The sequence below is a fragment of the Mustela erminea genome, chromosome 10, assembly GCF_009829155.1.
Source record: "Mustela erminea isolate mMusErm1 chromosome 10, mMusErm1.Pri, whole genome shotgun sequence".
NCBI lineage: Eukaryota > Metazoa > Chordata > Mammalia > Carnivora > Mustelidae > Mustela > Mustela erminea.
This window is the reverse complement of record NC_045623.1, coordinates 109445029-109470461: the sequence shown is the minus strand read 5'-3', so window position 1 is coordinate 109470461 and position 25433 is coordinate 109445029. Positions and strand designations below refer to the sequence as shown.

General features: G+C 61.4%; 1 protein-coding gene across 12 annotated transcripts; it reads left to right on the top strand.

Moving 5' to 3' along the window:
* Nucleotides 1-2081: 2081 nt before the first annotated feature.
* TTLL10 (tubulin tyrosine ligase like 10) lies at nt 2082-24671 on the top strand. 12 transcript variants are annotated; one of them, XM_032360981.1, is made up of 15 exons: nt 5269-8450; nt 8794-8859; nt 10399-10802; nt 11431-11511; nt 11588-11723; nt 11849-11967; nt 12129-12258; nt 13482-13567; nt 13853-14024; nt 14326-14484; nt 14911-15082; nt 15628-15768; nt 21575-21691; nt 21988-22081; nt 22454-24671. In XM_032360981.1, exons 1-15 carry the CDS (start codon nt 8128-8130, stop codon nt 22882-22884), a joined length of 2631 nt encoding a protein of 876 aa, XP_032216872.1. In that variant the 5' UTR covers nt 5269-8127; the 3' UTR covers nt 22885-24671. The 12 variants fall into 12 exon arrangements, with proteins under 12 accessions (XP_032216874.1, XP_032216872.1, XP_032216870.1 ...); XM_032360983.1 differs by lacking the exon at nt 5269-8450 and adding an exon at nt 2082-2684 and having other exon boundaries at nt 10649-10802; nt 14326-15082; XM_032360979.1 differs by having other exon boundaries at nt 5269-8303; nt 14326-15082.
* The last annotated feature ends 762 nt before the right edge of the window (nt 24672-25433 follow it).

The window sequence follows — 25433 nt, the reverse complement described above, 5'->3', positions numbered from 1 at the left end:
GAGTTTGCCCTGGAAGGCAAGGGCTCGGCCCCGCGAGAGGCGGCCGTGGGGACGGTGGGAGCGTGGGCCCGGAGCCGGGCTGGCCTGGATTCGGGCTCCCCCTCACCCGCCTGTGTCCAAGACGCCAACAAAGCCAGAACCTCCTTGCAGGAGGTGTAGGCCGCCCGCCCGCCCCCCACCGCCCCGCGGCTCTCGGTCAGGTCGCAGGCTGCTCGGAAGGGGTGACCACGGCATGCGCACTCTGCGTCCTGGCCAGTGTGGCCCGCACAGCCCGGCCGTGCGCTGCCGGCCATGAACTTGCCGCATGGCTGCCCACGGGCAGCTTTCTCCCCGAACCCCGCGGCTTCAGGCAGCCCTACGTTTGGGCGGGGACGACGTTGCTGTGAATTGAAGCAAACTCCCTCTGCAGCACAAAACAGAGTCGCTGCTCGTGCTGACCGCGACCTTCAGGGCACAAGGATCCCATATTTTAACGAATCCAGTAGGAGCATTTCAGGCCTTTTTAGGCAGAACATCTGAAAAAATAGGTTGGTTTGGTTTGGTTTGGCTTTTTTCTAGTAGCCCAGATGAAGCGCCTGCGGGTCAGAGTGACTGGCGGCAGTTCAAATTGGCCAAAATGAGCACGGGGCGTCCCGCTTACGGAAGTGCCCACAGCTGCACAGCAGGGACACGGCCACGGCCCATGTTCCGACATTTTGGTCATCTTGCAAATACCCTCTCTGCAAAACCAGCGCGCAACAATGTCCCTGGTGAACCCGAGAGCCGAGATCCCCCACCTCCCGAGGAGTCCGGCTGGTTCTCAGGGGCGGGCACACCCCAAGGAAGGGCCGAGAGGCTGTGCCCGCCTCATGGGGGAAATGGCGGCCCGGCCTCCGCGGGGGCCCAGGAGGTGCCCTGCGTGGGGACAGGCCAGGCCTCCGCCGCCGCCCCGCCCGCAGCCTCTGGGCCGGGCTGGTGGGTCCCGCGGTGCTGCGAGGCTTGGGTTTCAACGCTTTGTTCTCCGCGGCCTCAACATTGATTAAGGCCCGCCAGGCAGGTTAGCCGGCAAGTTCGCGCTGGGATCGCGTTCCCCACCCCGCCCGTGCCTGCGCAGGTGGGACCCACAAGGGCAGCTGGGGCGTTCGCTCTGCCAAGAGGAGCCTGGAGGTGCTGTTCTGGGCCTCTCGACCCGCTCCTCCGTTCTTCCCAAGAGGAGCCTGCTTGGGAAGGTGATGATTAACCAGACCCCAGTCCCGCCGTCCCGGTGAGGCTGGCCTCCCACCCCGCCGACAACAGGCCGAGAAAAGCACCATATTTTCACTCTTCCTATCAACCCCGGAACCCGGCCACTCCTCCTCGCTGCCCTGGGCACCCGGTGTCGGACTCCTGACCCCGCGCTGGGTGGCCCTCAGGGCCGAGGCCCTGTTCTGAGTTCAGGAAGAGGGTGGGATTCTGTCCTGGAACTTAGGAGGGAGAGCACTGTGTGCTGCGCGGTCGGCCCTGGCTCTGTCCACGCGTCTGTCCGTGTGTCTGACCCCGCACCTCTTCCCTTCCTCGGGGCGGAGGGAAGGGCTGGCAAGGGAGGGAGCACACAGCCGGGGTGGCTCCCGGCTCCCCGTCAGGCCAGCTCACGCCTGCCGGGTCTGCAGAGCCTTCGGAGCTTCTGAAGTAGGGCTGGCCCTCAGTGGCCAAGGACACTAGGGACACCGGGCTCGGGCTCCAGAGGCCACACAGTGGGAGGCCAGTCTATGCACGGCGGGCTGGCTACAGGGAGAGACACCAGGCACCAGGCCCCGGCTGCCTCCCCATGGCCTGGCAGCTGAGAGCAGAGCTGAACTTTAACTCAACTCAGAAAGAAAGGGTGAGGCAGCTTCACTGAGCTCAGAAGTGGGATTGCGTTCCTAAGGCACTCTGATTCTATAGGGCTTGTGGGACAGACCTTGAAGGGTGAGCTACAGAGCCAGGAGGGTCAGGAGGTGGTGACGACTGTGGGAGCTGCCCTCTGAGCCTGGACACAGCTACCTGGGGGGTCCAGGCTCCTGTGAAGCCTCCTTCCCAGATGATGGACAGGCATCTCCCCTGGCCCCCTACGCTGGGCCTAAGTTAGGGTCAGGTCCTCTGAGAAACGTCGGCCATTCCCGAGGACAAAGGCTACAGAACCTGGTGAACCCAGACTTGGCCAGACAAATGGACATAGCCTTTGTTGCGGTCAGCCAGGTGGCCTGGGGGGGAATCAGCACGGGGCCCACACTCTCTCCCTACAGCATCTGTGGGTAGAAGGTGCCGGAAGGCCTGAGGAGCTGCCCTGGCCCATTCCCCAGGTCCAGGGGTCATATGTGGCCGAGAAGAATGAGACGGCGGCTGGGACCCTCCATCTCCAAAGGACAGGGGCCGGGGTCGCTCGGCTCCATGCAGGCCCCACGTGTGGGCACAGGGCCACCGACTTCCTTGACCCCGCTCTGAAGTCCAAGGACCTGCTTGGCCCCCACAGGCCTGGGGGAGTCGGGCGAGGGTGGGGGAGCTGGGTGGCCTCCTGCATTCTGTGCTCTGGGGCAGGAGTGACTGCCGGGTCCAGGCGGGACAGGGCTGCCCTCTCACACCCCCTCCAGGCCCAGCACCGGCTCACCCTCGGACCTCACGGCCAGCAGCGGCCAGCACCCAAGGAGCCAAGGGGAGGGCAGACAGACCTATCTGAGACCTGGCTGGTGAGCGAGGTAGAGGGCCTGGGCTTGGTGGGGTGGGAGGGTTGGGGGGCTGGGCTGAGGAGGTCTCCCGGAGCTGTCCTGCCTGGAGAGCCACGTCCCACTCCATCCGTGTCCCAACACCCTTCCACGCCCTTGACAAGGGCAGGAGGGGGCTGGGCTGGAGAGAGCCATTGGGGCGGCGTCCAGGAGACAGAGGCTCATTGTCCGGCCTGGGCAGCCCTTCTGGTCTTGGGCACACTCACATGCACATGCAGCCTGGCCCCGAGGGGGCAGGGCCACATGTCCAGGCCTCTCCCTGGGACCACCCAGAGGGAGGATCCCACTCTGTCCTTGCCTCCTGTGGGCAGGACATCCTGGCCCTCCTTGGGCGTCCGCCCCAGGCCCCGAGCTGATGGCCCCACAGAGCCGGCCAGTGCTGGCTGGGCAGGAGGCCTCCTTGTGGTCCTGGCCTTTGGGGGGCACCCTGGTGCCGCAGTCCAGCCTTCTCCAGGCTGGGCCCCTAGAGCTGAGGCTCTGCCCCTCGCGGACCCCTCCCCACCCCTGTGCACTGAGAGGACACGGTTCTCCACCAGGTTGCTGATCACCGCCGCAGGGTCCCCAGCTGGGCGGCCCCCAGACCCAACTGGGGGTGGCCGTCGCCATCTTACTGGGCAGCATTGGATGGTGTCAGGTCTCTAATACTGCCTGGTAATGATGACGGCGGGGCCCCACGTGCAGCGAGGGGGCCGCCCTCCCCCAATCCGGCCCCGGCCCCTCCTTTCCCACACAGGCCCCGTGCAGATACCCGCAGCAGCAGCCCATCCTGCCAGGGGGGCTCTAGGGCATAAATGGGACCCCTCCCCCCAGGCCCAGATGTACCCCTTCTCAGCCCCCCAGAATGGAAGCCGTCTTGCAGCCGCACTGAGCAGCCCCCTCCCCAGACTGATCCAGGATTAGGACACTCAGGTATCTGGGCCCTGCTCACAGCACCCAAGCAGGTGCTGCCACCACACTTGGCAGGTGTGGGCTGAGCAGGTGACGGGAAGGGCTCTGGAGGGCAAAGGCCCGGCCGGGGGTGGTCAGGCCCAGCCTGGGCCTCCAGGTGGCCCTGGGGTGGGCGGGCCCCCTTGCAGACTGGCAGCATCTCCAGCCTCGGTCCTGGGTCTCCAACCGCAGGACCCTCGCTCGGGGAGAGCAGGGAAGAGCCCACACGCCTCCCTCCCAGGGAGCCTCACTCACTTCCACTGGACCCGCCTGCCCGGGGTGGGCACCAGGTGTCTGTCCCTGTCCTCGGGCCGAGCTGCACCTGGGCCTCTGTGGGCATCTTACCGGACAGTGCTGGATTTCTTGGCTTGACTCTAACACTGTCTGGTAACGATGTTCAAAGGTGACCCACCACCTGCCTGTCAGGAAGTGGCCCGAGGACACACGGTCCTGAACTCCTGGACCCCAAAGACGGGCCAGGGCCCAGGGCTGGCTTAGAGATTGGCAGACGGCCTGTCTCGGCTCTGCAGCCCAACCCATCCGGGGGGCCCCCACCAGCAGGGGGGCGCCCCTCTGCTGTCTCACCAAGCCCAGGCTGAGGGCCCCTGGTTCCTTCCCGAGCTAATTTCTCAGGGTGCTCTGATCCCGAGGAGAGGCCATCAGGATTAGGACACTAGGCCGAAGAGGGCCACCAGTCCTGTCCTGGCCATCGACACCATCCTGGGGGCCTGGCCCACACCCCCCAGCGCACACCCCAGCCCCACCTGCTTGGCTCCAAAGTGTCTGCTGGTGGCCAGACTCTGAGGGCAGAAACGGATGTCTTGCCCTGCTCAGCACCACGTGGGGAGGTGCATTTCCCGGCTGGTGTGGAGCAGCAGGCAGCCCCACCGTCCCTTTTCGGCCCCTCCTGTCCACCACCCAACCTCAGACGCCCACCGTGGCTGTCCCAGGGCACCCTGGCCGGTCCTTTGGGAACTGGCCCTGCCCTTAGACACCCCAGTCCAGTGGGGCCAGCCATGGGCAGTGGCCCCTCCTCTCACACCAGGACTCTTACTCTACAAAGGAGAATTCACTCCACTGGTCAACCAGGGACGCAGGAAGGACAGGGTGTGTCTGGGTGCCCCGGCCCAAACCCACGGGCGAGTGCAGTAGACAGTGTGTGCTGCGTCCCAGTGAGGACAGAGTCTCCCTCCCCCCACTCCAGCCCCCACAGTGTCGCGGTTAAGAATGGGAACATTGTCCAAAATCGGTGAAGCCAGGATGGCCCTTTGTTTTATCTTTTTGATCTGAAGCCAGGATGAAGCCAGACCTGCCCAGCTGACCTGCACAGGGGTGGCCCTTCTGGGCCCCCCGGAACCCCACCCTGCCCTGGGTCCCAGCTGGCCTCTTGGTGGGGGGGGCGTCTGTCTCTGGACTCCCTGTTACTCATTAACCAGCCAAGAGCCATTCAGGAGACTGGCAAGGGTGCCCGGGTGAACACAGTCAGGGTCAAGTGCAGGGAAACCAGACGGCCCACTCCCCAGCTACACCCACAGCACAGGCGCCTGGAAGCTGTGTGCCGGGTTAGGGTCTGCAGCAGAGCCCTCCTCCGAGCCGCCCGGGGCCAACACCAGGTGAGAGGGGCCACCCTGCAGACTCAGGAGGGTCGAGGGTCCTGCAGAGATCTCCCCGCTTCCTCAGCGAGCTGCAGGACGGGCTGTGCCCCCTGTCCTAGGAGGCCCCCCAACCTGGGGCCGCCTGCACCGTCGCCTGCCGATGGACGTCTTACCAGGCATGGTTAGATCTGGGTTCTGTTGTCTAATACTGTCTGGTAATGCCGTCCATCCATGGCCTGACCACCGCCAGACGAGGAGTCCCTGGAGGGACACCGGGGGGGGGTGGCCCATGGGTCCTGGGCCCGTGAGTTGTGTCCACTCCAGGACCTCCCCAGCCCCCATGACCTGTCTCGGCCCTAATGGACGATCTGCACAATAAAGGGGGAGAGGTGCCTCGGGGGCTTCTGTTCCTCGCAGGGGCATGGCTGGGAGGGGCTGGCAGGCACAGAGGGTCAGCAAGCAGTTGAGGCGGACACCATGCTGTTGGCCCTGCCATGGAGCCAAAAGAAAGCCCAGGGACTGCAGAAACCGCCCCCCCAGCCCCACCTAGGACCCTCTCCAGGAAAGCGACCTCATCCCTCACCCCTACACGCCCGTACCCCCAAACCTCCTACCCAGGCATGGCCAGCAGGGCACCCAGAAACCTCCCTGGGCCACTCTCTCCCCAACCCAGGCAGCACCAGGACCCCATCATAGGTGAGACCCCACCCTCAGCCTAGAGCAGAAAGCTCAGGGGGAGGGGTGGGGGAAGTGCAGGCCGCCTTTGCGTCCCTCCGTGGGCCTCAGGGCCCCCTTCCCCACAGGCCCATCTCCAGGGCTTAGGCAGTCCGTCAGGGAGGGCCCTCCAGGTGCCAGACCATCGCCATGGGGACTGAGGGTCAGGGAGCCCTTCACCGTGGGCGGCCCTCGGGCCCCCGCCCTGCTGCTCCCTCTCCTGTACCTCACGCAGATGTCCTCCGTCTCAAGCTGGCCCCAAACCGGACTTCTGGAGGCTGATCCCACCTTCAGCCCCAGGGCTGCCCCCAGAGCCCACTTCCTTCCCTGTGAATTCCAAGTGGGCCCTAGGGTCTGCCTCTGCGCAGGCGCTCTGCCGCCTGTGTCGGGGAGAAGGGGGCGTCTGGGGTTCTGGGGGCTCCTCCCCACCTTCCCTCCTTCCACTACCAAGTCTCTCCTGAGCCCCTCCTGCAAACTCGCCCCGTGCCAGACCCCGGGGAGAGGACCGCCCCTGGCAGGAGCGCAGGTGGTGATAAGAGCAGCAGAGCGCGTGAGCCAGGAGAGCTGCCGTGTGGGGAGGGCCAGAGCAGCCGAGATCGTGGGGGTTGGTGGGGGAGGAGGGGGCAAGGGTGGCCCAGGAAGGCCTCTGGGGGGAGACAACCAAGTGGGGACCATGGGACACCCGCCAGAGCCGAGCAGAGGCGGCAGAGGCCAGGGGCTGCGAGCCGTCGGGACGGCAGGACGTCCTGGTTCCGTGTCTAGGCAGCACGGCCCGGTCTCAGCAAAGGCCCCAAGCCACGGGAGGGGTGCTGGGCCTTTCCCTCACTGCCCCGGCCCCAGCACACCCCCGCTCGGAGGCCCTCCACAGCCCACCTGCCCCCCGGCAGGTTAATGACTCCCGTGCTCCTCCCCAGGCTGCCGATGCGCAGGGACGCGCCCGGCCGCAGGCCATTTCCACCGTGGGAAAGGCTGGGGCGGCACCACACCGTCCAGTCGGACGGGTTACGAGGCAGCGTTTCGGAGCTTGAGCTCTTGTGTCAGCCCAGGCCGGGGCCGCCTCCCCAGAACCCACAGGGATCCAGAGTGGAGCCTGGGCGCCTCCAAGGATTCTGGGCCCCCAGACGGGATATGGGGAGGGGAGCACGCGTTCCTGAGGGAAGACAGGATTGGGGGCCCTGTGCTCAGGCCAAGGAGAAGATCAGGGGCCCCACCCCCCGACACTGGCTGCTGCCCCAGCAAGCCCGGGCCGGAGGGGGGCGGGTAGGCGGGCAGTCACCAGCCGGTCGCTCATCCAAGGCTTGGCTAGAGGAGCTCTCTGCCCTCCAGGCTGACCATGGCCACCTCAGGGCAGAGAGTCAGAGACCACAGTCCAGCAAGACTGACCCCTGAAGCTCCCAGCACTGACACAGGCAGGCGAGGAGCCTGGGAGTAGGTCAGCCTCTGTGTGGGGTCAGGAAGGCCTCCCCATGGTGAAGTCACCCACAGGGCACTCAAAAGGAGGAGTGACTTACGGGCTACGTCAGTCCCCCAGGGCCCCCGTAACGACGATCACAGGCCCGGGCTTGAAGCGACAGAAACGTCCTCTCTCTCAGTGCAGGAGGCCAGAAGGCAGAAGCCGAGGTGGGGGCTGGGGGGGCACTCCCTCCCGAGTCTCCGGGGGAGGGAACCTCCCGCCTCTTGCGGCCCCCAGTGGCTCTAGGCGTCCCTGGGCTGGTGACCACTTGGCCCTGTCCTCACGGGGCTTCTCGCGGTCTCCTCTCTCTGCTCCCTCACGGGAGGACGCTGGTCGCTGGATTTAGGGCCCCCCCAGATAATCCAGGAGGATCTCATCTCAAGATCCTTAATCAGTCTCCAAGTAAGGTCGCACCTGCAGCTTCTGGGGCTTCGGACATGGGTTCATTTGGGGGCCACCGTCCAGCCCAACAAGAAGCAAATTAAGGCACCCCAGTAAGAGACCCCCTCAAGACTCTGGAGGGCAGCAAGGCCGTGGGACTGGACGGCGACGCCACAGGAGAGGCTGTGGTACAGGGAGTTGAACTAGAGCAGATCACGCTTAGGAGACGCGAAATCTGAGGTAGGGTCAGGTCCTAGGGTCCTGGCATGGGTTGGGGGTCTTCAGAAGACTCAGGGATAATCCAGTAGAGGACACAAGGCCCACGTGGGGACTGTGCATGGGTCCCCTGCTCCAGCACGAGCCCCAGCCCCTCTTCCCAGCTCCCCAAGGAGCCTGGCCTCCTGCCCCTCCTGATCTCCAGCCATGGCCGCTGGGCCGCTGTTGCCCAGAGACGGTTGCCAGGCCACCACTGTTGTTTCCCTGGCAGAGGGCTCACACCACCTTGCCGGGCAGGTACGAGGGACAGGCAGGCCGCCAGCGTGAGTCCTCGCTGGACGTGAGGGCTGTGGCCGCCATCCTGTGCCTCCGCCCCAACCTGGACACCAGGGACCCTGTGCGTTCTGTCGGGACTCCGCCAGGAGCTGAAGGAGACGGAGGAGGGTCAGGAAAGGGGCATCGTGGCTGAGATGAGCTCCCGCTGTGGAGGGTCCACATCCGCCGCGCACAGCATGAGGGTCATAGACCCCCAGGCCAGGCCAAGAGGGACGCGCCTCCTGGGGGTGGCGGCTCCTCTGGAAAGCCCCTTTGCCCCGGACGAGGTCTGTCTCCCGGACCCATCCCCCAGAGGGCACCCTCCCAGACGGCCCCACCCGCGCCGGGGGCCCCCGGCCCATCGAGCAATGTCAGCATCTCCTCAGCACCGCAAGACGACAAGCGTGTGTTCTGGGGGAAGACGCACGGCGGGGCACCAACATCTCCTCCTCCTCTCGGACATTTTCTGCAGGTTCACCTGGGTCTTCCTCTCACCAGCCTGGGGTACCAGTCCCTGCCGGTCTTTTTACCCAAGCAGGTAAAAAGTTTATTCAAAATTTACTGTAAACTTGAGCTGTCCCCTGCCCTGGCCATGCTGTCTCCGTTTCCACAGCCGTTCTGGAAGGTCTGGGGGCCGTCCTTCATGGTCAGGGGCGCCCATCCCGTGACCCCCGCGATGAGCGCGCGCCGTGAACATCTGTGAGCAGAAAGCTGTGTTTCTGTGTTAGAATTCCGTCCCTCAGAGGAGCTCCGAAACGCGTGGGCACCAGAGCAGAAGGTGGCCAGGGCCCTGGGGCCTGAACCCCGCCACACGCCCCTCCTGCCGGTCAGCCAGCCACCACCCGCAGGCACACCCAGGGCCCTTTATTTTCCCCTTCATTTTTGTTACTTGAATGACAAGAAGCGGGAGCTCATGCCTTATTTAATTCTCTTTATGCTGCTCCTGCCTCCTCGCGTTACAGGCAAAGAAACTGAGGCACAGAGGGACTAGCTGGGCTGCACCCTGACCAGCCCCTCTGCTCTCGGGGCTCGGGCCAGCCTCACGCCAGGGCCCCGCAGCTGCCCGCTGAACTCCAGGTCCTTCCTGCCCCCATCTCTGCGCCCTTCCTGCACCGTGTCTCCGAACTCCCGCCGGCCCTGTGGCCCTGTCCTCCGCGTCCCCTTGCTCTGACCGCAGCCCACCTGCTCTCAGGAGCGACCAGTCTCCTACTCTCAAGCCAGCACCTTCTAGGGCCTGGCTTCCTCTCTCCCCTCTTCCACTTCTTGTGCGCATGTGTGTGACGGTGTCTGTCTGTGCGCATGGGTGGGGGCTGTGACCTCGGGGCCACTCAACAGTAGGAGGAATGGTTCTGAGGGTCTGGACCCTGGGGGCGGTCCATACCGCAGCAGGACTCCTGGGACTGGGAACCTAGCGGGAGGGGACCGGGGTCTTCCAGCTGACGCGTGCACAGGCAGACCCTCTCCCTGTCTCCTGCAGGCTGGTATCCCCCGGCCATGCCTGGACAGGAACCCTCCCATTCTGGGTGGGCCAGGGCGTGGGTGAGGGCCCCTGGGTGGTCCACACTCTGCCCACCCTCGGCCCTGCCCGGGCCACCGGCCCAGCTCCCATACTCAAGCTGACGGCTACCCAGTTTATTCCTCCTCTGGCCTAAGGAGGGACGAAAGCGTTTCTTGGGTGACCAGCCGGTTTGTCTGCAAAGTAACTGTCCTCTCTGGAAAAGTGATCTGCCAACACCTGGTTTGTCTCCCTCTGTCCTGCCAGCTGCACAGTGTGCCGGCCGCTTGCCTTTCCCAGCCCTCTAGAAAGTCCTCACCTCCCAAGCGGCTCCCAGATTGGGAACGACCCCTCCAAGTATGGCTAGAACTCCCTGAAGTGTTCCCAAGTGGACCACATGGGAAAGGATGCTCCAAAGGAGACACAATCCTTGGGGAGGGGTCCGGAGCAGCAGAGGGGACGTTGCCAGACACCTTCCTGCCAAGCCCGTGTCACAGTGCCACCCTCAACTCCGAGGAGGCACCCGCTTGGGGCTGGGGGCCCCTCCAGTCCCCAGAGACCTGACGGCGACCCTCCTTACAGCCGGCACCACCAAGGCCAAGCTTGGCAATGCCAGACAGACGGTCCCCCCAGGGAAGGCCTCGCCGGGGATAAACAGGATGCGCAGATGGCCCTGCGTCCACAGGGCTCCAGGCCCCACGGTCACCACAGAGACAGGAGCCAGCCACAAGCAGAAGCCCAAGCCCAGGATCCCAGGAGGCGCCCCTCCCTGGGGCTAGGACCATGGGCTGCCCAGAGGGCCCACAGAGGGCTGGGGGTGGTGTCTTTCCAGAGGTGCCCCCGCCCTGGCGCTCCTGCACCCACAGCCCGCAGCCACCCCCACTTCCTCCACCGTCGGGGACCACCCAGCCGGACCCACATGAGTGGCAAGAGAAGCAAGCGGTCCAGGACTGCCAGGCTCCGGGGGAGCCACACCCGGGTGCCAGGTGAATGCAGCCCTGGGACTGCTCTACTCCCAGCCCAGGCCAGTGCCTCCCTGGGGAAGGCGTCCTACCCCGAGGAAGGCATTCCCATGGGCCGACTACACATAGCCGGTCCCTAGGAGAGAGGCCAGGAGAAGGCCGTGCCTAGGGTGTGGGGTTCGGGCCAGTGGAACAGTGCAGAGGACAGAGAGCCGGGGTCTGAGCAGGCACGGAGAGGGGACACAGCTGCTCTCCACAGTCTGGGCACTGCCCCTGCCTGTCCCAGAACGCAGGACAGCCCTGGCGCTGTCTCCCTGCCTGATACAGGTCACCCATGACATCACGATAGACATTGTGACCCCCACTCTCCTGGGGACATCCCTGCACATGCCTCCCCCCAGCTCCAGCTTCACACCCTAGCCCTCCTCTGCACGGAGCCCCTGCCCTGTCGGTAAGCAGGGACCCTGCCTGCTCCAAGTCTGGCCCTAAATGGTGATGACTCTCCCCTCTTGCCCAAGATAGGTTCAGGCCCGCCGGTCAGGACTCAGCCTGGGCTGCGACGGGCCCAGGCGGCTGAGGGAACAGCCCAGGGCCTGCCAGATTCAGGATGGACACCTCCCCTTCCCCCCTCAGACCCCCACCCTGTTCACAGGCTGGGCCCATGAGAGACCAATGGGGAGCAACCAAGAGGAGCAGCTTCTGCGCGTGCTAAGCCGGCTGGAACAAGGCGCAGGTGCGCGTGGGGCGGGGCCAAGGGACAGGAAAGGCCCCGGCCAGGGCAGAGCCTCTGACCCCCTGCCTGCCCACAGACCTCTCCGACGACACTGACGGCGTCAGGCCTCAGGCAGCTCTCCTGGAAAAGCACCTGCTGGACGGGGAGAAGCAGCCACACAGCAGCGGGCAGGGGCCCTACTTCTATATCGGAGGGAACAATGGGGCCTCCATGTGAGTGGGGAGCTCAAGCTTGGCCCTGCTGCCTGCCGCCTCCACGTCCCCCTGCACCCATGTGCCCACCCACTCCTGGGTCCCCAAGGCCCCCAGGGTCACCCCTGCCCCTGCGTCCCCCGCAGAATCAGCTCCTATTGCAAGGGCAAGGGCTGGCAGCGTATCCAGGACAGCCGGCGTGAGGACTACAAGCTGAAGTGGTGTGAGGTCAAGTGCAGAGACAACTACTACAGCTTCCGAGAAGGTAGGGAGAGCCCCCCGCCTCTGGCCTGCAGCCTGTGAGAGCCTCCCGGTCCAGAGCCAGGGGTGGCATGATGCCCCAGGCCTCCGCTCTGGGCGGCTGCGGCGGTCGGGGCAGCCCTGGCCCCCAGCCCCACGTGCCAGCCAGGACTCTGCCCCTCCCAGGTGAGCAGCTACTGTACCAGATTCCCAACAACAAGCTCCTCACCACCAAGATCGGGCTGCTCAGCGCCCTGAGGGAGTACGCCAGGGCTGTGAAGACGGCCCACAAGACCCCGCTGTGTGCCCAGGCCAAGTAAGCCCACCCCACCCCCGCCCCGGGCGCCCGCCGTCAACCCAGGCACCGCTGTGTGTGCTTCAGGGGAGCAGGACGCCGCCCACATGCCCCCTCCCGCCGGCTGCCCTCCTCCCCTCCTCCAGGACCCCCTCCCGCCCACCCAGCGTGTCCGCTGCGGGTCCCGACGCCCCTCCCTGGAGCGCATCCACTCCGCATTCCATCTGTCCACCCACATCCATGCGCCCCCGCCGCGTCACCCACGCCGTCCACCTACCCTCAGGGACCCACCCTTGATCTACACGCGCCCGCCGCCGCGCACCCCCGCACCCCGGTCCCCCGACCCCCCACACCGCTGTCCGTCTGCTCCCTCCCGCAGCCGCGCAGCAGCCTGAGCCCCTCAGCCCACCCCCTTCACCTGCCCGCCTGCCCCACCAGCTGTGCGCCGTCCGCCACCCCACCCAGGCAGGCAGCCCACCCACTCAGCCGGGACATACCCCGCACATACAGCCGCACGTCCAGCCTTCCACCCCGACCCGACCCGACCCGTGTCAGCAACTCTAACCCACTCCCTTCCAGCGCGGTCTCTGTGCGGAGCCCCCTGCCCACGCACCTGCTTCCACCCAAAATCCATTCATCCAACCACACACCGATCCACATCCCGCCTCTTCTCTGCTCCAAACCCACCATCCTTTTCCGCGCACCACTGGGCGGCCGCTCAGGCCAGGCCCTCCCTCTGGGGTACAGATCGAGAGAGGTCACAGCATCTGCCCTTGAGGAGCTCCCCTGGCCCAGCCCAGGAGGCCTCTGCAGCTGGAAGGAGCCATTCCACCCTAACCCGAAGGCCTGGTGGTGGACAAAGAGGGGTTGGAGAGCAGCCCCCAGCCAGGGGAAGACGGGTAGACTAGGCCGGGGTGTCCAGGGACCCGTACCGAGCACTCACTGCATGCCTGGGGACACAGCTCAGAACCGCTGGCGTGCAGTGGTGCGGTGGGAGAGGGAGCAGGGCATGGGGACGCAGCCTGCAGAGAAGCCAGGTGTGCGAGGACCCAGAAAACAGAGCTCCTGGCAAGGGGACAGAAGGTTCCGAAGGAACAGCTGGTGCTGGGGACAGAGGCAACCAGCTTTCCAGTGGGCACTGTCCTCCAGCTGCCCCCAGGTCAGTCCCCTAGGAAGGCTCGCTGGCCTAGCCTGGGGGGAGGGGGCAGCGCTCCCTGTGTCCTCCCCACCCCCTGCTCCCCCAGGGTCCTGAAAATGGAAGAGTTTTTCCCAGAGACATACCGTCTGGACATCAGGGACGAGAGAGAGGCTTTCTTCACTGTCTTTGACGGTGAGAGGCCACTGGACGCCCGGCCCGCTCTGGGAGGGGTTCAGGGATGGACCACCGGCCCGGCACGCTTAGGGGGGCGTGGCCATGGAGGGGTGACGGGGTGGAGCCCGGTGGGCGATGGGCGGAGGGTCAAGGCTGGGCCTTGTGGAGGCGGAGCCTGGTAAGGGGCGGGACCATGGCCGGGCGGTTGCGGCGTGGGCGTGGCCACTCCTGGGCGTGGCCAGGCCTGACTGGGCGTGGTCGGGGCGGCCGGGCCTAGCCCGAAGTTCGGGGCTCTTCCTACAGGAAATCACATCTGGATCTGCAAGCCCAGTGCCTGCAACCAGGGCAAAGGCATCTTCCTGCTCAGGAACCAGGAGGAAGTCGCTGCCCTGCAAGTCAAGACCCAGAGCATCGAGGACGACCCCATCTACCGCAAGATGCCGTTCAGGGCGCCTCAGGCGCGGGTCGTGCAGAGGTGTTGGGCATAGTCCACGGTGGGGCTGGGGCTGGCCGTGGGCCCCGCTGGCGCCTGGGAGAGCTGGTGGGGCTCCCAGGGCCCATAGAGGAGTCCTCGGTCATGGAAAGCTGTGGTGCCCTCAGCTGGGCCCCTGTGTAGCTGGCAGAGGTGGGGTGGTCACAGATTGTCCGGGCTGCAGAGGACATGCTCTCCACCCCAACCCCACCCACAGAGGCTCCTGCACATGGGGGTAGAGACCGGGAAGCCTTGGTCGGTTCGTTCCCCAGCCTGGGCACTGCCCCTCTGTCCTGTCCTGCAGGAAGGCCAGCCAGTCTCCCGTCCCCAGCGCAGCCAGCCCCAGCCTTCAGGCCTGGAGCAGAGCTGACCACCCCTCCCTGGCTCCCTCTGCCTCTGGACGCGATCCAGACCCTCAGCCTCACAGCGGGAGGTGGAGGAGCAGCAGTCTGGCCTCCCAAAGGTCCCTTTGGGGCTCCGTGGGACTCTGCCACAGCTGCAGTCTGCGCCCCCCTTCGGCCCTGGGCGTCTTGAGACCGACCGTTCCGTCCTCTCGGGACGCCTCCTCCCAGCCATCCGCCCTTGCAGGCCCAGTGTCGGCCCTCCCTCCTCCAGGAAGTCCTCCCTGCCCACAGGGGCCCAATCTGCTGCCACGCTCAGGGAGCCTAGTGAAAACTGCCCCGGTGGGGGGGGGGGCTGCCTGGGGGGGCGGGGCACCCCAGACACCTGCGTGGGCTGAGGGTTGGGGCCAGGCTCAGAAGTGTCCCTGCAGAAGAGAGAGCCCACAGACACCTGGGACAAGTGGTGCTGAGGAACTGGTCTGGGCCCAGGAGGGGACCAGGGGACACAGACTAGGCTGGCCATGCCCTCAGCCCCCATGTGTCCCCAGGTACATCCAGAACCCACTGCTGCTTGATGGGAAGAAGTTCGATGTGCGCGCCTACCTGCTCATCGCCTGCGCCATGCCCTACATGGTCTTCTTTGGTCACGGCTACGCCCGCCTCACCCTCAGCCTGTATGACCCCCATTCCAGCGACCTCAGTGGCCACCTGACCAACCAGGTAAGGGGACCCCGCGGATGAGGGCCCCCTCTGCGGCCTTGGTACAAGATCACTGCTCGGCACACAGAAGGGAGTTCAGCTGTGGACTCGCTTTGATGGGGAGAGGCCACTGGACGCCAGCCCCGCTCTGGGGAGAGATGGGTTCACGGATGGAGCACAGCCCTGGGCACAATTAGGGTGGGGCTGGACCTGGGGAGGTCAAGGTGGGCTCGTGGCCACGGAGGGGAAGGGTGGAGGGTCAAGGGTGATGGGCGGAGGCGGAGCCTGATAGGGGCGGGACCACGGCTGTCAGGTGCATGGGAAATCCGTGGGGAGGGTCTCCAGGAGGACTTCCGTGGAGAGACCCTGTGTGCAGAGGTCTCTGTGACAGGGTCTGCGTGGGGACCTTCCACGAGGATCTGGGGGACACTTGACGGTGGAGAGGGTCTTGGCAGGGCTGGCCGGGTAGCTGGGGTAGCGGCGGGGGGCTCTGTGCGGGGCCCTCAGCGGGGGCAGAGCCTCGGGTGTTCCCGAGTGGTGGTCTGCAGGTGCCGCCCTGCCCCCAGTTCATGCAGAAGAAGAGCCCCCTGTACGTGCTGCTCAAGGAGGACACGGTGTGGAGCATGGACCGGCTCAACCGCCACATCAACGACAAGTTCAGGAAGACCAAGGGGCTCCCCAGAGACTGGGTCTTCACCACCTTCACGGTCTGTGTGCCCCTCCCGACACCAGCCGTGGGGCGGGGGCTAAGGGTCAAGACCCCTCACGGTGGTGGGGGGCGCTGGGCGCAAGGCGCTCACACGTTCCCGGGGAGCGTGTCTGCGCTGCAGTGTGTGTCCCGTGCCTGAGCATCTGAGTGGTGTGTGGGGCTGGGCCGCTGGGGGGCTAGTTACCCCGCCCCCCCTTTAATGGTTCACCTCCCACGGATTCACTACTCTAAGGTGTACAGTTCAGGGGGGTTAGTTGATTCATCAAGGTGTGCAAGGATCACCACCTGAAACAGCCACACCCATCAACAGTCACTCCTCATCATGTCCCCCAGCTCTTGGTGAGCATGCCTGTCCCCACAGATTACCCTATTCTGAACACTTCGTAATAATGGAATCCTACACTAGGGCCTTTCCTGCGTGTGGCATCCCTCATTCCTCTCTGTGACTCAGTAAAATCTCACTGTAGGTTACACAGTCTCTTTGGATAAACACTTGTCACCAATGGGTGTGGGTTATTCCCACATTTCGTCTGTTATGAGTAATGCTGCTGTGAATATTCATGCGCACGGTTCTGCACGAACACATTTTCAGTCTCTCAGGTGTGCAGTCGCAATGCCGTGTGGGTCGTGCGGTAACGTACCTTGAACTTGTTGAGGAACTGCCCACTGTGCTCCACAGGGGCTGCAACATTCCGCACTCGCACCAGCAATGCAGAAGGGCCCAGTTTCTCCATATTCTCACAAACACTTGTTCCTTTTCTTTCTTTCTTTTCTTTTTTTTTTTTTAAAGTCATCCAGTGGGTGTGAAGTGGTATCTCATTGTGGTTCTGATTTACATTTCCTTAATGATGAATAAGTTGGGCATCCTCTCACGCGCTTACTGGCCATGTGTGGGTCTAAGAGCTTCTTGCGTGTTCCGGATACTAGACCCTTCTCGAATATCGTGACTTGCGCGTATCCCCCGTTCTGTGAATCGTCTTTTCACTTTTTCATAATGCCCTCTTTCTTGCACCAAAGGTTTGAATTTGAGGGAATCCGATTCATCTATTTTTTCTTGTTACTCGCGCCTTCAGTGTCATATCTAAGGATCCATCTCCAAATCCAAAGTCACAGAGATTTGTACCTGTGTTTTCTTCTCAGTTTTATCACCTTGGCTCTTCCAGCGAGGCCACTGCTCCCTTTTGAGTTAATCTTTGTGTACGGTGGGAGGGGTCCGCCCTCATTCTTCTGTGTGTGGATGTCCCGCTTTCTTAGCGCCATGGTCAAGGACACTGTTCTTGGCACACTGCTGGCAATCGACGGGTCAGGTAGGTCTGGGTTTCTCTAGAATTTCTTTTTTTTTTTTTTTAAGATTTTATTTATTTATCTGACAGACAGAGATCACAAGGAGGCAGAGAGAGAGGAGGAAGCAGGCTCCCCGCGGAGCAGAGAGCCCGATGTGGGGCTCGATCCCAGGACTCTGGGATCATGACCTGAGCCGAAGGCAGAGGCTTTAAACCCACTGAGCCCCCCAGGCGCCCCTTCTCTAGAATTTCTATCCATTCCCTTCCATCGATGTGCGAGCCAGGGTACGCTGTTCTGACAGCTGCTACTTCCTTCACTCTGCGAGTGTGTTGTATTACACCGACTGGTTTTCATGCACAGAATCACTCCTGCATTTTGGCGTAAATCACACTCAGACGTGATCTGCTAACGTGCGAGCACGCTGCTGGATGTGGTTTGCTGGCATTTCAACGAGTATGTCTGTGTCTACACACACCAGCCATACTGGTCTGTAGCAGTCTCCTGCATGCTTGGGATGTGTTTCTTTCTCTTCTTTTTTGGAAAGTTTGTGAAGAGTTCGTGTTAATTCTCTAAATATTTGGAAGACTTCTCCAGTGAAGCCACCTGATCCTGGCCTTTTCTTTGTGGGAAGGTTTTTAGTGACCGACTTGTCTTGTGCTGGTCATAGGTGATTCAGATTTTCTGTTTCTTATTGGGTCGAGCTGTTAGTTTGTGCATTTCTTTCAAGTTATCTAGTTTGATTGGGAATACAATTGTTCATAGAGTTCTATGAATCATAGTCCTTTTTATAATTATTTTCATCTCTACGTAAGGTCTTCCTTTATTTCTTGAGTGTTTTCTCCATTTTCTCGGTCAATCTAGCTATGAGTTTGTCCATTTTGTCAATCTTTTCAATGAACTCGCTTTTGGTGTCATTTCTTTTCTTTATTGTTCTCTATTCTCTCATCCATTTATACCCATTATTTTTCTTCCTTTGGATTTTCTCTTCTTTTTCTAGTTTATTAAGGTTTAAGTCTAGGTTATCGATCTGAGGTCTTTCTTCCTGTTTTTTTATAGGTGTTTACCGCCGTAAATTTCCCCCAAGCATTGATTTTACCACAATGCATAAGGCTCTATGTTCTACCTTCATTTCATTTGTTGTTAAGGGGTGTGCTATTTAATTTCCACAAACTTGTGGATTTTCCAATTTTCCTTCTCGCAGATTTTTTTTTTTAATATTTTATTTATTTATTTATTTGACAAACAGAGATCACAAGCAGGCAGAGAGGCAGACAGAGAAGGCAGGGGAAGCAGGCTCTCCACTGAGCAGAGAGCCCGATGTGGGGCTCGATCCCAAGACCCTGGGATTATGACCTGAGCCGAAGGCAGAGGCTTAACCCTCTGAGCCACCCAGGCGCCCCTCCTTCTAGCAGATTTTTAATTTCATTTCACTGTGGTCAGAGAATATACTTTATATGTTTTGAACCTTTCCATAATTATGGAAACTTGGTTTCTGTCCTAACATTTTGTCCGCCCTGGAGAATGTTCCATGTTCACTTGAGAAGAGCACACACGGAACACACTCTGCTATTGCCGACGCCTGTAGTCTGCTTGGGTGATAGAGTCTTCTGTTTCCTTGCTGAGCTTTGGTCTAAGTATTCCACCCAGCGTTGGATGTGTGGCATCGAAGTCCCCCGCTGCCGCCATCGGACTGTCCGTGTCGCCCTGCGGTTCTGTTGCCCTTTCATGTATATTGAGGGTCTGTTGTCAGGTGCACGTGGTTTGAGTTATTACATCTTCCGGATCTAATACTATACAGTGTCCTTTTCCTTCTCTAGAAACAATTTTTGTCTTAAAATTTATTTTCTTATTTTGTCTTGAAATCTGTATCTGTATAGTCATTCCGGCTCTTTTGCCACTGTTTGCATGATATACCCTTCCGTCCTTTGACTTTCGGCCTGTGTCTTCGAATCTTATAGATAGGGTATCAAGGGTTGTGTTTTTTAATGCATTCTTCCCATCTCTGTTGTGTAACTATAAAGTTTAATCCATTTACATTTGATACAGTTACTGGTAGGTAAGACTTACATCTTCTACTTTCTATTTGTTTTCTACACATCATATCTATTTTGCTTCTCAATTCCTCCATTATTGCCTCCTTTTGTAGTAAACACATATCTCCTAGCATATCATATCTAGTGTCATTTCTTTTATTATATGGTTTTGAATTATTTTCTTGGCTGTTGCCCTGAGGGTTACCATTAACCTCTTAATCTATAACAGTTTAGTTTGGATTAATACCAAGTTAATTTCCATAGTATTAAAAAAACTACAAAAACCCTTGTTCCTATATAGTTCTTCCCTCCCTTCATGCTGCTATTTTCACAGATTACAGCTGTATACATGGTGTGCCCGTCAGATGTAGAATTCTTGGTTGACAGTTTTTCCTTTCAGCGTTTGAATAGGTCATTCCACTGTCTTCTGGAATCCATGGTTTCTGATGAGAATCTGGCTGTGAATCCTATCAAGGACCCCTTATGACTCATCACTTCTCTCTTGATTTCAACATTCTCTCTTTGTCTTTTTGAAAGTTTGCTTATGATACGCTGGATCTCTTTGAGTTTATCCTAACTGGTGACCTTCTTTGGTGTGTAGACCTCTTGTTTGTTTGGTTTTTTTTTTTTAATCAAATTTGGGAAGTTTTGTATCATTATTTCTTCAACTATTCTTCCTGCCTCTTACTCCCTTCTCCTTCTGGGACTCCCCTTACATATGTTGGTCTGCTTGATGGTGTCTCACCAGCCTCTGTAGCTTTGTTTCTTTTTTCTTCATTCCCTTTTTTCTGTTCCCCTGACTGGATAATCTCGATTGACCTATCTTCGAACAACTGTTAAGCTCCTCGAATTTCATTTTTTATTGACTATGCTTTTCAAATCCAGAATTTCTGTGTGGTTACCTTTTATAACACCCATCCCTTCACTGATATTCTCTATTTGGTAGGATATCATGCTCATATTTTCCTTTAGTTCCTTTCAAGTGAGGTCTTCTGGGGAGGCCAGCAGAGAGATCACAAGTAGCTACTATTTTTTACGATTTTTTTGTAAGACAACTCCATTCTGCTATCCCCAGGACTGAGAATGCAGACTTTTTTCAAGTCTAGCACCAAGGTGGGAAGTAGGGATAAAACCAAGGCAAGTTAAAATGCTACAAAGCTTGGTCTTCTTACCAAGATTCAAGATTTTTCTTCACAAACACTCCTCAGGTTGCTGCAAGCCTTTGGTTAGTTTCCAGGGTTCTGAAAACGTTGATTCTGATTATTTTTGCCAGGTTGTTTTGTTTGGTGGCTTTTATGGAGTGACTTATTTTCCGAGGTCCTTTCTCTGCCATTGTGCTGAATCCATGACCCACTCCAGTGGGCTGGTTCCGCCACTGAGACGCTCGCTGCGGCCCCCAGTGAGCTCCTGTTGCCAAACCCGTGGGTCGGTTCCGGGTCTTCCTTTCCCCGATGTGTCGGCCAGTTTGGACTAGTGTTCGTTCGCTCGTGTTTCTCCCTCCGGCTTCCAGGACCTTGCCTACTCCCTCTTGGCACCCTGCTCTGGGCCCCCCACATCCCAACTACTGCTCTCTGGAGGCCCAGGGCTCTGCTCTTTATCTGCACCATCGGTAATGAAAGTCTCCTGGCTCCACAGTTAAACATCTGGCCCTGACCGGACGCCTTACACCCAGAGCTTATCAACAGCCATCTGCAAGCTCTTCAGCACCTCAGACTCCCTTGTTCTCCTCTTCCCAGGGACGGGGGCTTCATCTCTGCAGAGTTTTAGACCAAAGACTTAGGGATAGCTCTTTCACAGCTCGTAACCCATTCATAAACCAGTCAGGTCAGCTCTGCATCAAAATACATTCCGAACCAGCCCAGCACCTCCACCAACAACTCCCAACAACGCCCTCCATTTCTCTCAGCAGAGCAGCCAGTGGGCACTCACTCCTGCTGCCCTCCGGCTTGCTGCGGCCACGGCTGTCTCGCGCTCTTCCCCCAACACGACACACTCGACACACTCGCACTTACAGCTGCTGCCCTTCCCCCAAACTCCCCACCCCTATCCCACAGACCTTCCATTCAGTCTTCAGTCCGCTCACTATTTCCTCACCGAGGCCCAACACCCACACCCTAGAACCCCCCAACCCGGCTTTGTTTTCTTCATCAGCACTTCTTGATACGCTGCACAGAATATACATGTGTCTTTGTGTGTTTACATGTCGCATTTGTTTTCTGTCTCTCCTGCTGTGAGTGAGCTGCTCAAAGTGCTCTTCACTCCCGTCCCCCAGTCCCTGCCGTGAAGGAGCAGCTCCACATGTTTGCTGAGAGAATAAAACAAGAGTGAATGAGTTTCTTGCTGTGAGCCTGTGACTCAGTGTGAAAGTGTGAGCAGGTGTGTAGCCGTGCAGGTGGGAGCACAGGTGAGGGGTGTGGTGGTCGCTGCTCAGGCTGGGAGGTGTAACCAGGGGGTGACTGGATGTCACCCCTCCCTGTGCCCCCTCAGAAGCGGATGCAGCAGATCATGGCCCACTGCTTCCAGGCTGTCAAGTCCAAGCTCCACTGCAAGCTGGGCTACTTTGACCTCATTGGCTGTGACTTCTTGATTGATGAGAACTTCAAGGTACTTCTGCAGTTTCCTGGGACCAGTGGGGTTTGGTAGGTAGGGGCCCCCAGTGCATATCCTGAGCCCGCAGGCAAGCCCATGCGCGGGGCCACAGTCAGACTCCGCCACCCCTGCCGAGCTCCTGCAGCTGGAGCAGTGCCCCCCCCCAGAGCCTTGGCTCCTTGGGCAAATAGGAGGAGTGAGGCCACAGAAAAGGGGCTCCCCAGGATCACTCGCCCTAATGGGGACCAAGGCTACAGCCTTCCCTGGGCCAAGTGATGTGTGGGGACGATGCTAACCAGTGTTGGGCCCAGGTGTGGCTGCTGGAAATGAACTCCAACCCCGCCCTGCACACCAACTGTGAAGTCCTGAAGGAGGTGATACCAGGCGTGGTCATGGAGACGCTGGGTGAGGCCCTCTGCAACCCCCAGACCCTCAAACAGGCCCCTCCCTGCCTGCCCAGCTGTGGGTGTGCCAGACCCCCCTCTCCCCAAATTCACACGCCCGCAAACCTGGTTCTCCAACATCCAGAGGACCTACGTGGACACTGCACCCTCTGCTCAGGGCCCGCAGGAGAAGGGCGGCCCTGCCCACCCTCCCCACCACCCTGGTGCCGGCCACACCTCGTCCCCAGCTGGGTCCCGCCCCTCGGCTCTCTCACCCCCAACCCCGCCGGGCCTCAGAACCTCCACCCCACCGGGGGAGCGGGCGCTGCGTCCCCGCCGCCCCCACGTCCCGGCAGCCAATGCCCCCGCTCACCCCCTCCCCCGCCGCCCCCAGACCTGGCAATCGAGACCTTTCAGAAGAGCTTGCGCCACCAGAAGATGCTGCCTCTGCTCTCCCAGCGCCGCTTCGCGCTCCTGCACAACGGCGAGGCGGACCTGTGGCCGCGCCTGGGGGGCCCCCGCAGCGCCCTCCGCCCGCCGCCCCCACGGCCAGCGGGCGAGGCCGACTGCTCCAAGCCACCTCCGCCCCGCGCCGTCGACAGGCCGGGCGCGCGCAGGCCCGCGCTGCCCCGGAGCCCCGGAGGCGCGCACAGGCGGCCGCCCTCGGCGCAGAGGCGGCCCCGACCGCCCGGCCCCGGCCCCGACGGCGCCCAGAGCGGGGAGCCCGGGGCCGAGCGGCCGCGCGCGGGCGCTGGGGACCCGGCTCGAGAGCCCTCCCCGGGGCTGGCGGCGGGGCGCAAGAACGCGGGGCTCCGCGGCTCCTAGCGGGCGGGCCGCCGGCGCCCCCGCGGGACCCATAAAGGCTACTTTGTTACAAAGCGCCTCGGCTGAGGATCGCGGCCCCAGCCCCCGGTGTCCCCCTGTAGCTCCTTCGCCACAGGCCCCTAGTCCACTTGCCTCTGCCCCACAGACCCCTAGTCCACTGCTGGGATCTGTCCTTGGGGGCTGGGGTGGGGGGATTAGGGGAGCGGGATGGGGAGTCTGCCCTACTGGGAGGGGAGAAGCTCCCCACAGCCTTCTCCTCCGCCCTCCTGGCGGCCCCCCGTCAGGGCCTGGGCTCCTATCACCCCGACTCCCTCTGGGACTGACAGGAAGAGCTCCCGCAGCCCCACAACCCACGCAGCCCCTACTGCCGGACTCTCGGGTCCCCATGAAAAGGAGGGCTCCCTCACACCCAGCAGAGGGGGCTGCCCTCACCCTGCCCCAGCCCAGCCCCTTTCTGGGCCTTCAGAGCCCACGCAGGGGCTCTGCACCCCCCTTTGCCTCCCATGGCCCCTAAGATCCCACAGAGGCTGAGCACCTAGGCCGCGGGTGAGGGGCACATGGCCACCGCAGGGCAGCCCCGAGGGACGTGCTGGGCCAGCACTGGCCCCACCCAGGCCAAGCCATGCATGGCTTCAGTGTTCCCATTCCTCATAGGCCCAGCCCTGTAGTTGAGGGAGATTTAGGGCCTCGGATGTGTCCAGGCCCCCTGCTACCTCTAGATGTCCAGAGCCACCAATAATCCCCTCTCCCTTCCCCCCAGCCGCCACACCTTCCCAGGCCAGATGCTGGGGTCCCTGCAGCCCAACCCCCAGCCACCAGCCCATACCCCCACCAGCTTGTACATCTCCTCCTCTGCTCCCTCGTGCGCTCCTGTCCCTCACCCCAGCAAATGGTTACCACCGAGTCACAGATGCCCTCCTCCTGACCCACCGGGTCAGGGGCTGCTGGAACCGGCTCTCTGTTCTGCACTGGAGAGCTGGTGGGACCTGGGGTCCACAGGGGTCTGCGGTTCAGCCACTGCTGGGGGGGCACCACTAGGGAGCACTGTGTGCCACCATGTCTCAGGCCCCGGAGCAGAGGAGTGTCGCCAAGGCAGGGACTGGCATCTCCCATCCCTCCCAGACCACCCGCAGGACCCCTGCCACCCCAATGCACTTTGTTGCACTCTAGGATATGGGGTCCCCAGACCAAAGTCAAGAAGTACACATCGCCATGGGCCTGGGGTCCAGGAGCCCTAAGCTCCCTCCCAGCATGTCTGGTGGTCCATCCTTGGGACTGGCCGAGCTCAGCCATGGGCCGCTGTGCAGCTGCATCTGTTGGCTCTGTGCTCTGAAAGCCAGGGAGGGAAGAGGACCAGCGTCCATGGCGTGGGGGTGCAGGAGGGGGTGCCCCTCCTGGGCAAGCCAAGGGCACCCAGGCCCTTGTGAAACGCACACCTGCACCTTTGGGGTCCAGGCTACGTTCCCTGCTGGCATCCAGGCCACTCCACATTTCCTGACACACCCCCTGGGACCTCTGTGCCCCATGTCCCAGCTCACATGCTTCACTGACACGCCATCAGCCCTGCAAGCCCCATGGGCCACTGCCCCACACACAGTCATGGCTCCTGACGTGGCCCAGTGGTGCCGTCCCCAGAGCATCATCAACGTGGCGCTCACGGAGCAGCCTGAGGCCCCAGTGACAGCCTGCCCCCCCTCCTCGGGCTCCCCCAAAGGCATGTGTGCTGCTCTGGAGTCCCTGGCACCCCCTTGAGAGCCCAAATGTCAATAAACGAAATTTCCCAAGAACTACCGCTGTTCGTCCAAAGCCCCGGAGGGGATGGCCACTCCCCTGCCCCCTATCTGGATCCCCCAGCCCCACCCCGCTCGCATGTGGCCCCGAAGGGCCCTCGCCAGCCAGAGCCGGAAGGACTGCCGGGGAGAGGAAGGCCAGAGATGGAGTTTGGGGTGCTGTGGCCCAGGGCACCCGAGCATCTGGAGGTGCGCCGTGGATCCCAGCGTCCAGATGACATGACAGGCGGCACAGAAGACGGGTCAGGGCCCTCAGGGACTCGAGCAACTCCTCCCTCGTGGAGTTTGATTTTCAAGGCAAATACAGGCCCCGAAAGCTGAGTGTGTCTCTCTCTCCCCCACCCCTTCCTCCCTCTCCCTCGCTCCCCCTCCGGGGGGGGGGGGTGCCTGGGGCCCTGCTGGTGGGTGGAGAGTTCAAGCCCTGCCTTCTGCTCTCACCCAGGCACCCCCCAGGGACCCCCACCATCCCTGAATCCTCTGGGTGGATTCCTGCGCCCAGCGTGGGCCCTACCCCTGGCGCTCACTGGGGCTTCCTTCAGCCCCTAGCAGAGACACCACGGGGTCAGCGGACCACCTCCCAGCAGCCGTGGGGCTGTTTCAGCCAAAGATCCCACGGAGTCCCAAGGTCTCTGAGCACATCCCCCACACACACCCCCAAAGCCTGTCTCCTTCAGAGAGTGTGTCTGAGAAAGGGGTCTGACACACACCCCGGGCCTGAATCCGCATCTCTGGAAAGCACCTCAGCACCCAAAGCTTCCT

What these genes read in the sequence shown, in the direction of transcription:
- TTLL10 (XM_032360978.1), top strand. Translation starts at nt 8,128, where the DNA reads ATGGGTCCCCTGCTCCAGCACGAGCCCCAGCCCCTCTTCCCAGCTCCC. An exon ending in GCTGAAGGAGACGGAGGAGG is followed by an intron (nt 8,451 to 8,793) that starts GTCAGGAAAGGG and finishes CATTTTCTGCAG; the next exon opens with GTTCACCTGGGTCTTCCTCT. An exon ending in TGATTGATGAGAACTTCAAG is followed by an intron (nt 21,692 to 21,987) that starts GTACTTCTGCAG and finishes TGTTGGGCCCAG; the next exon opens with GTGTGGCTGCTGGAAATGAA.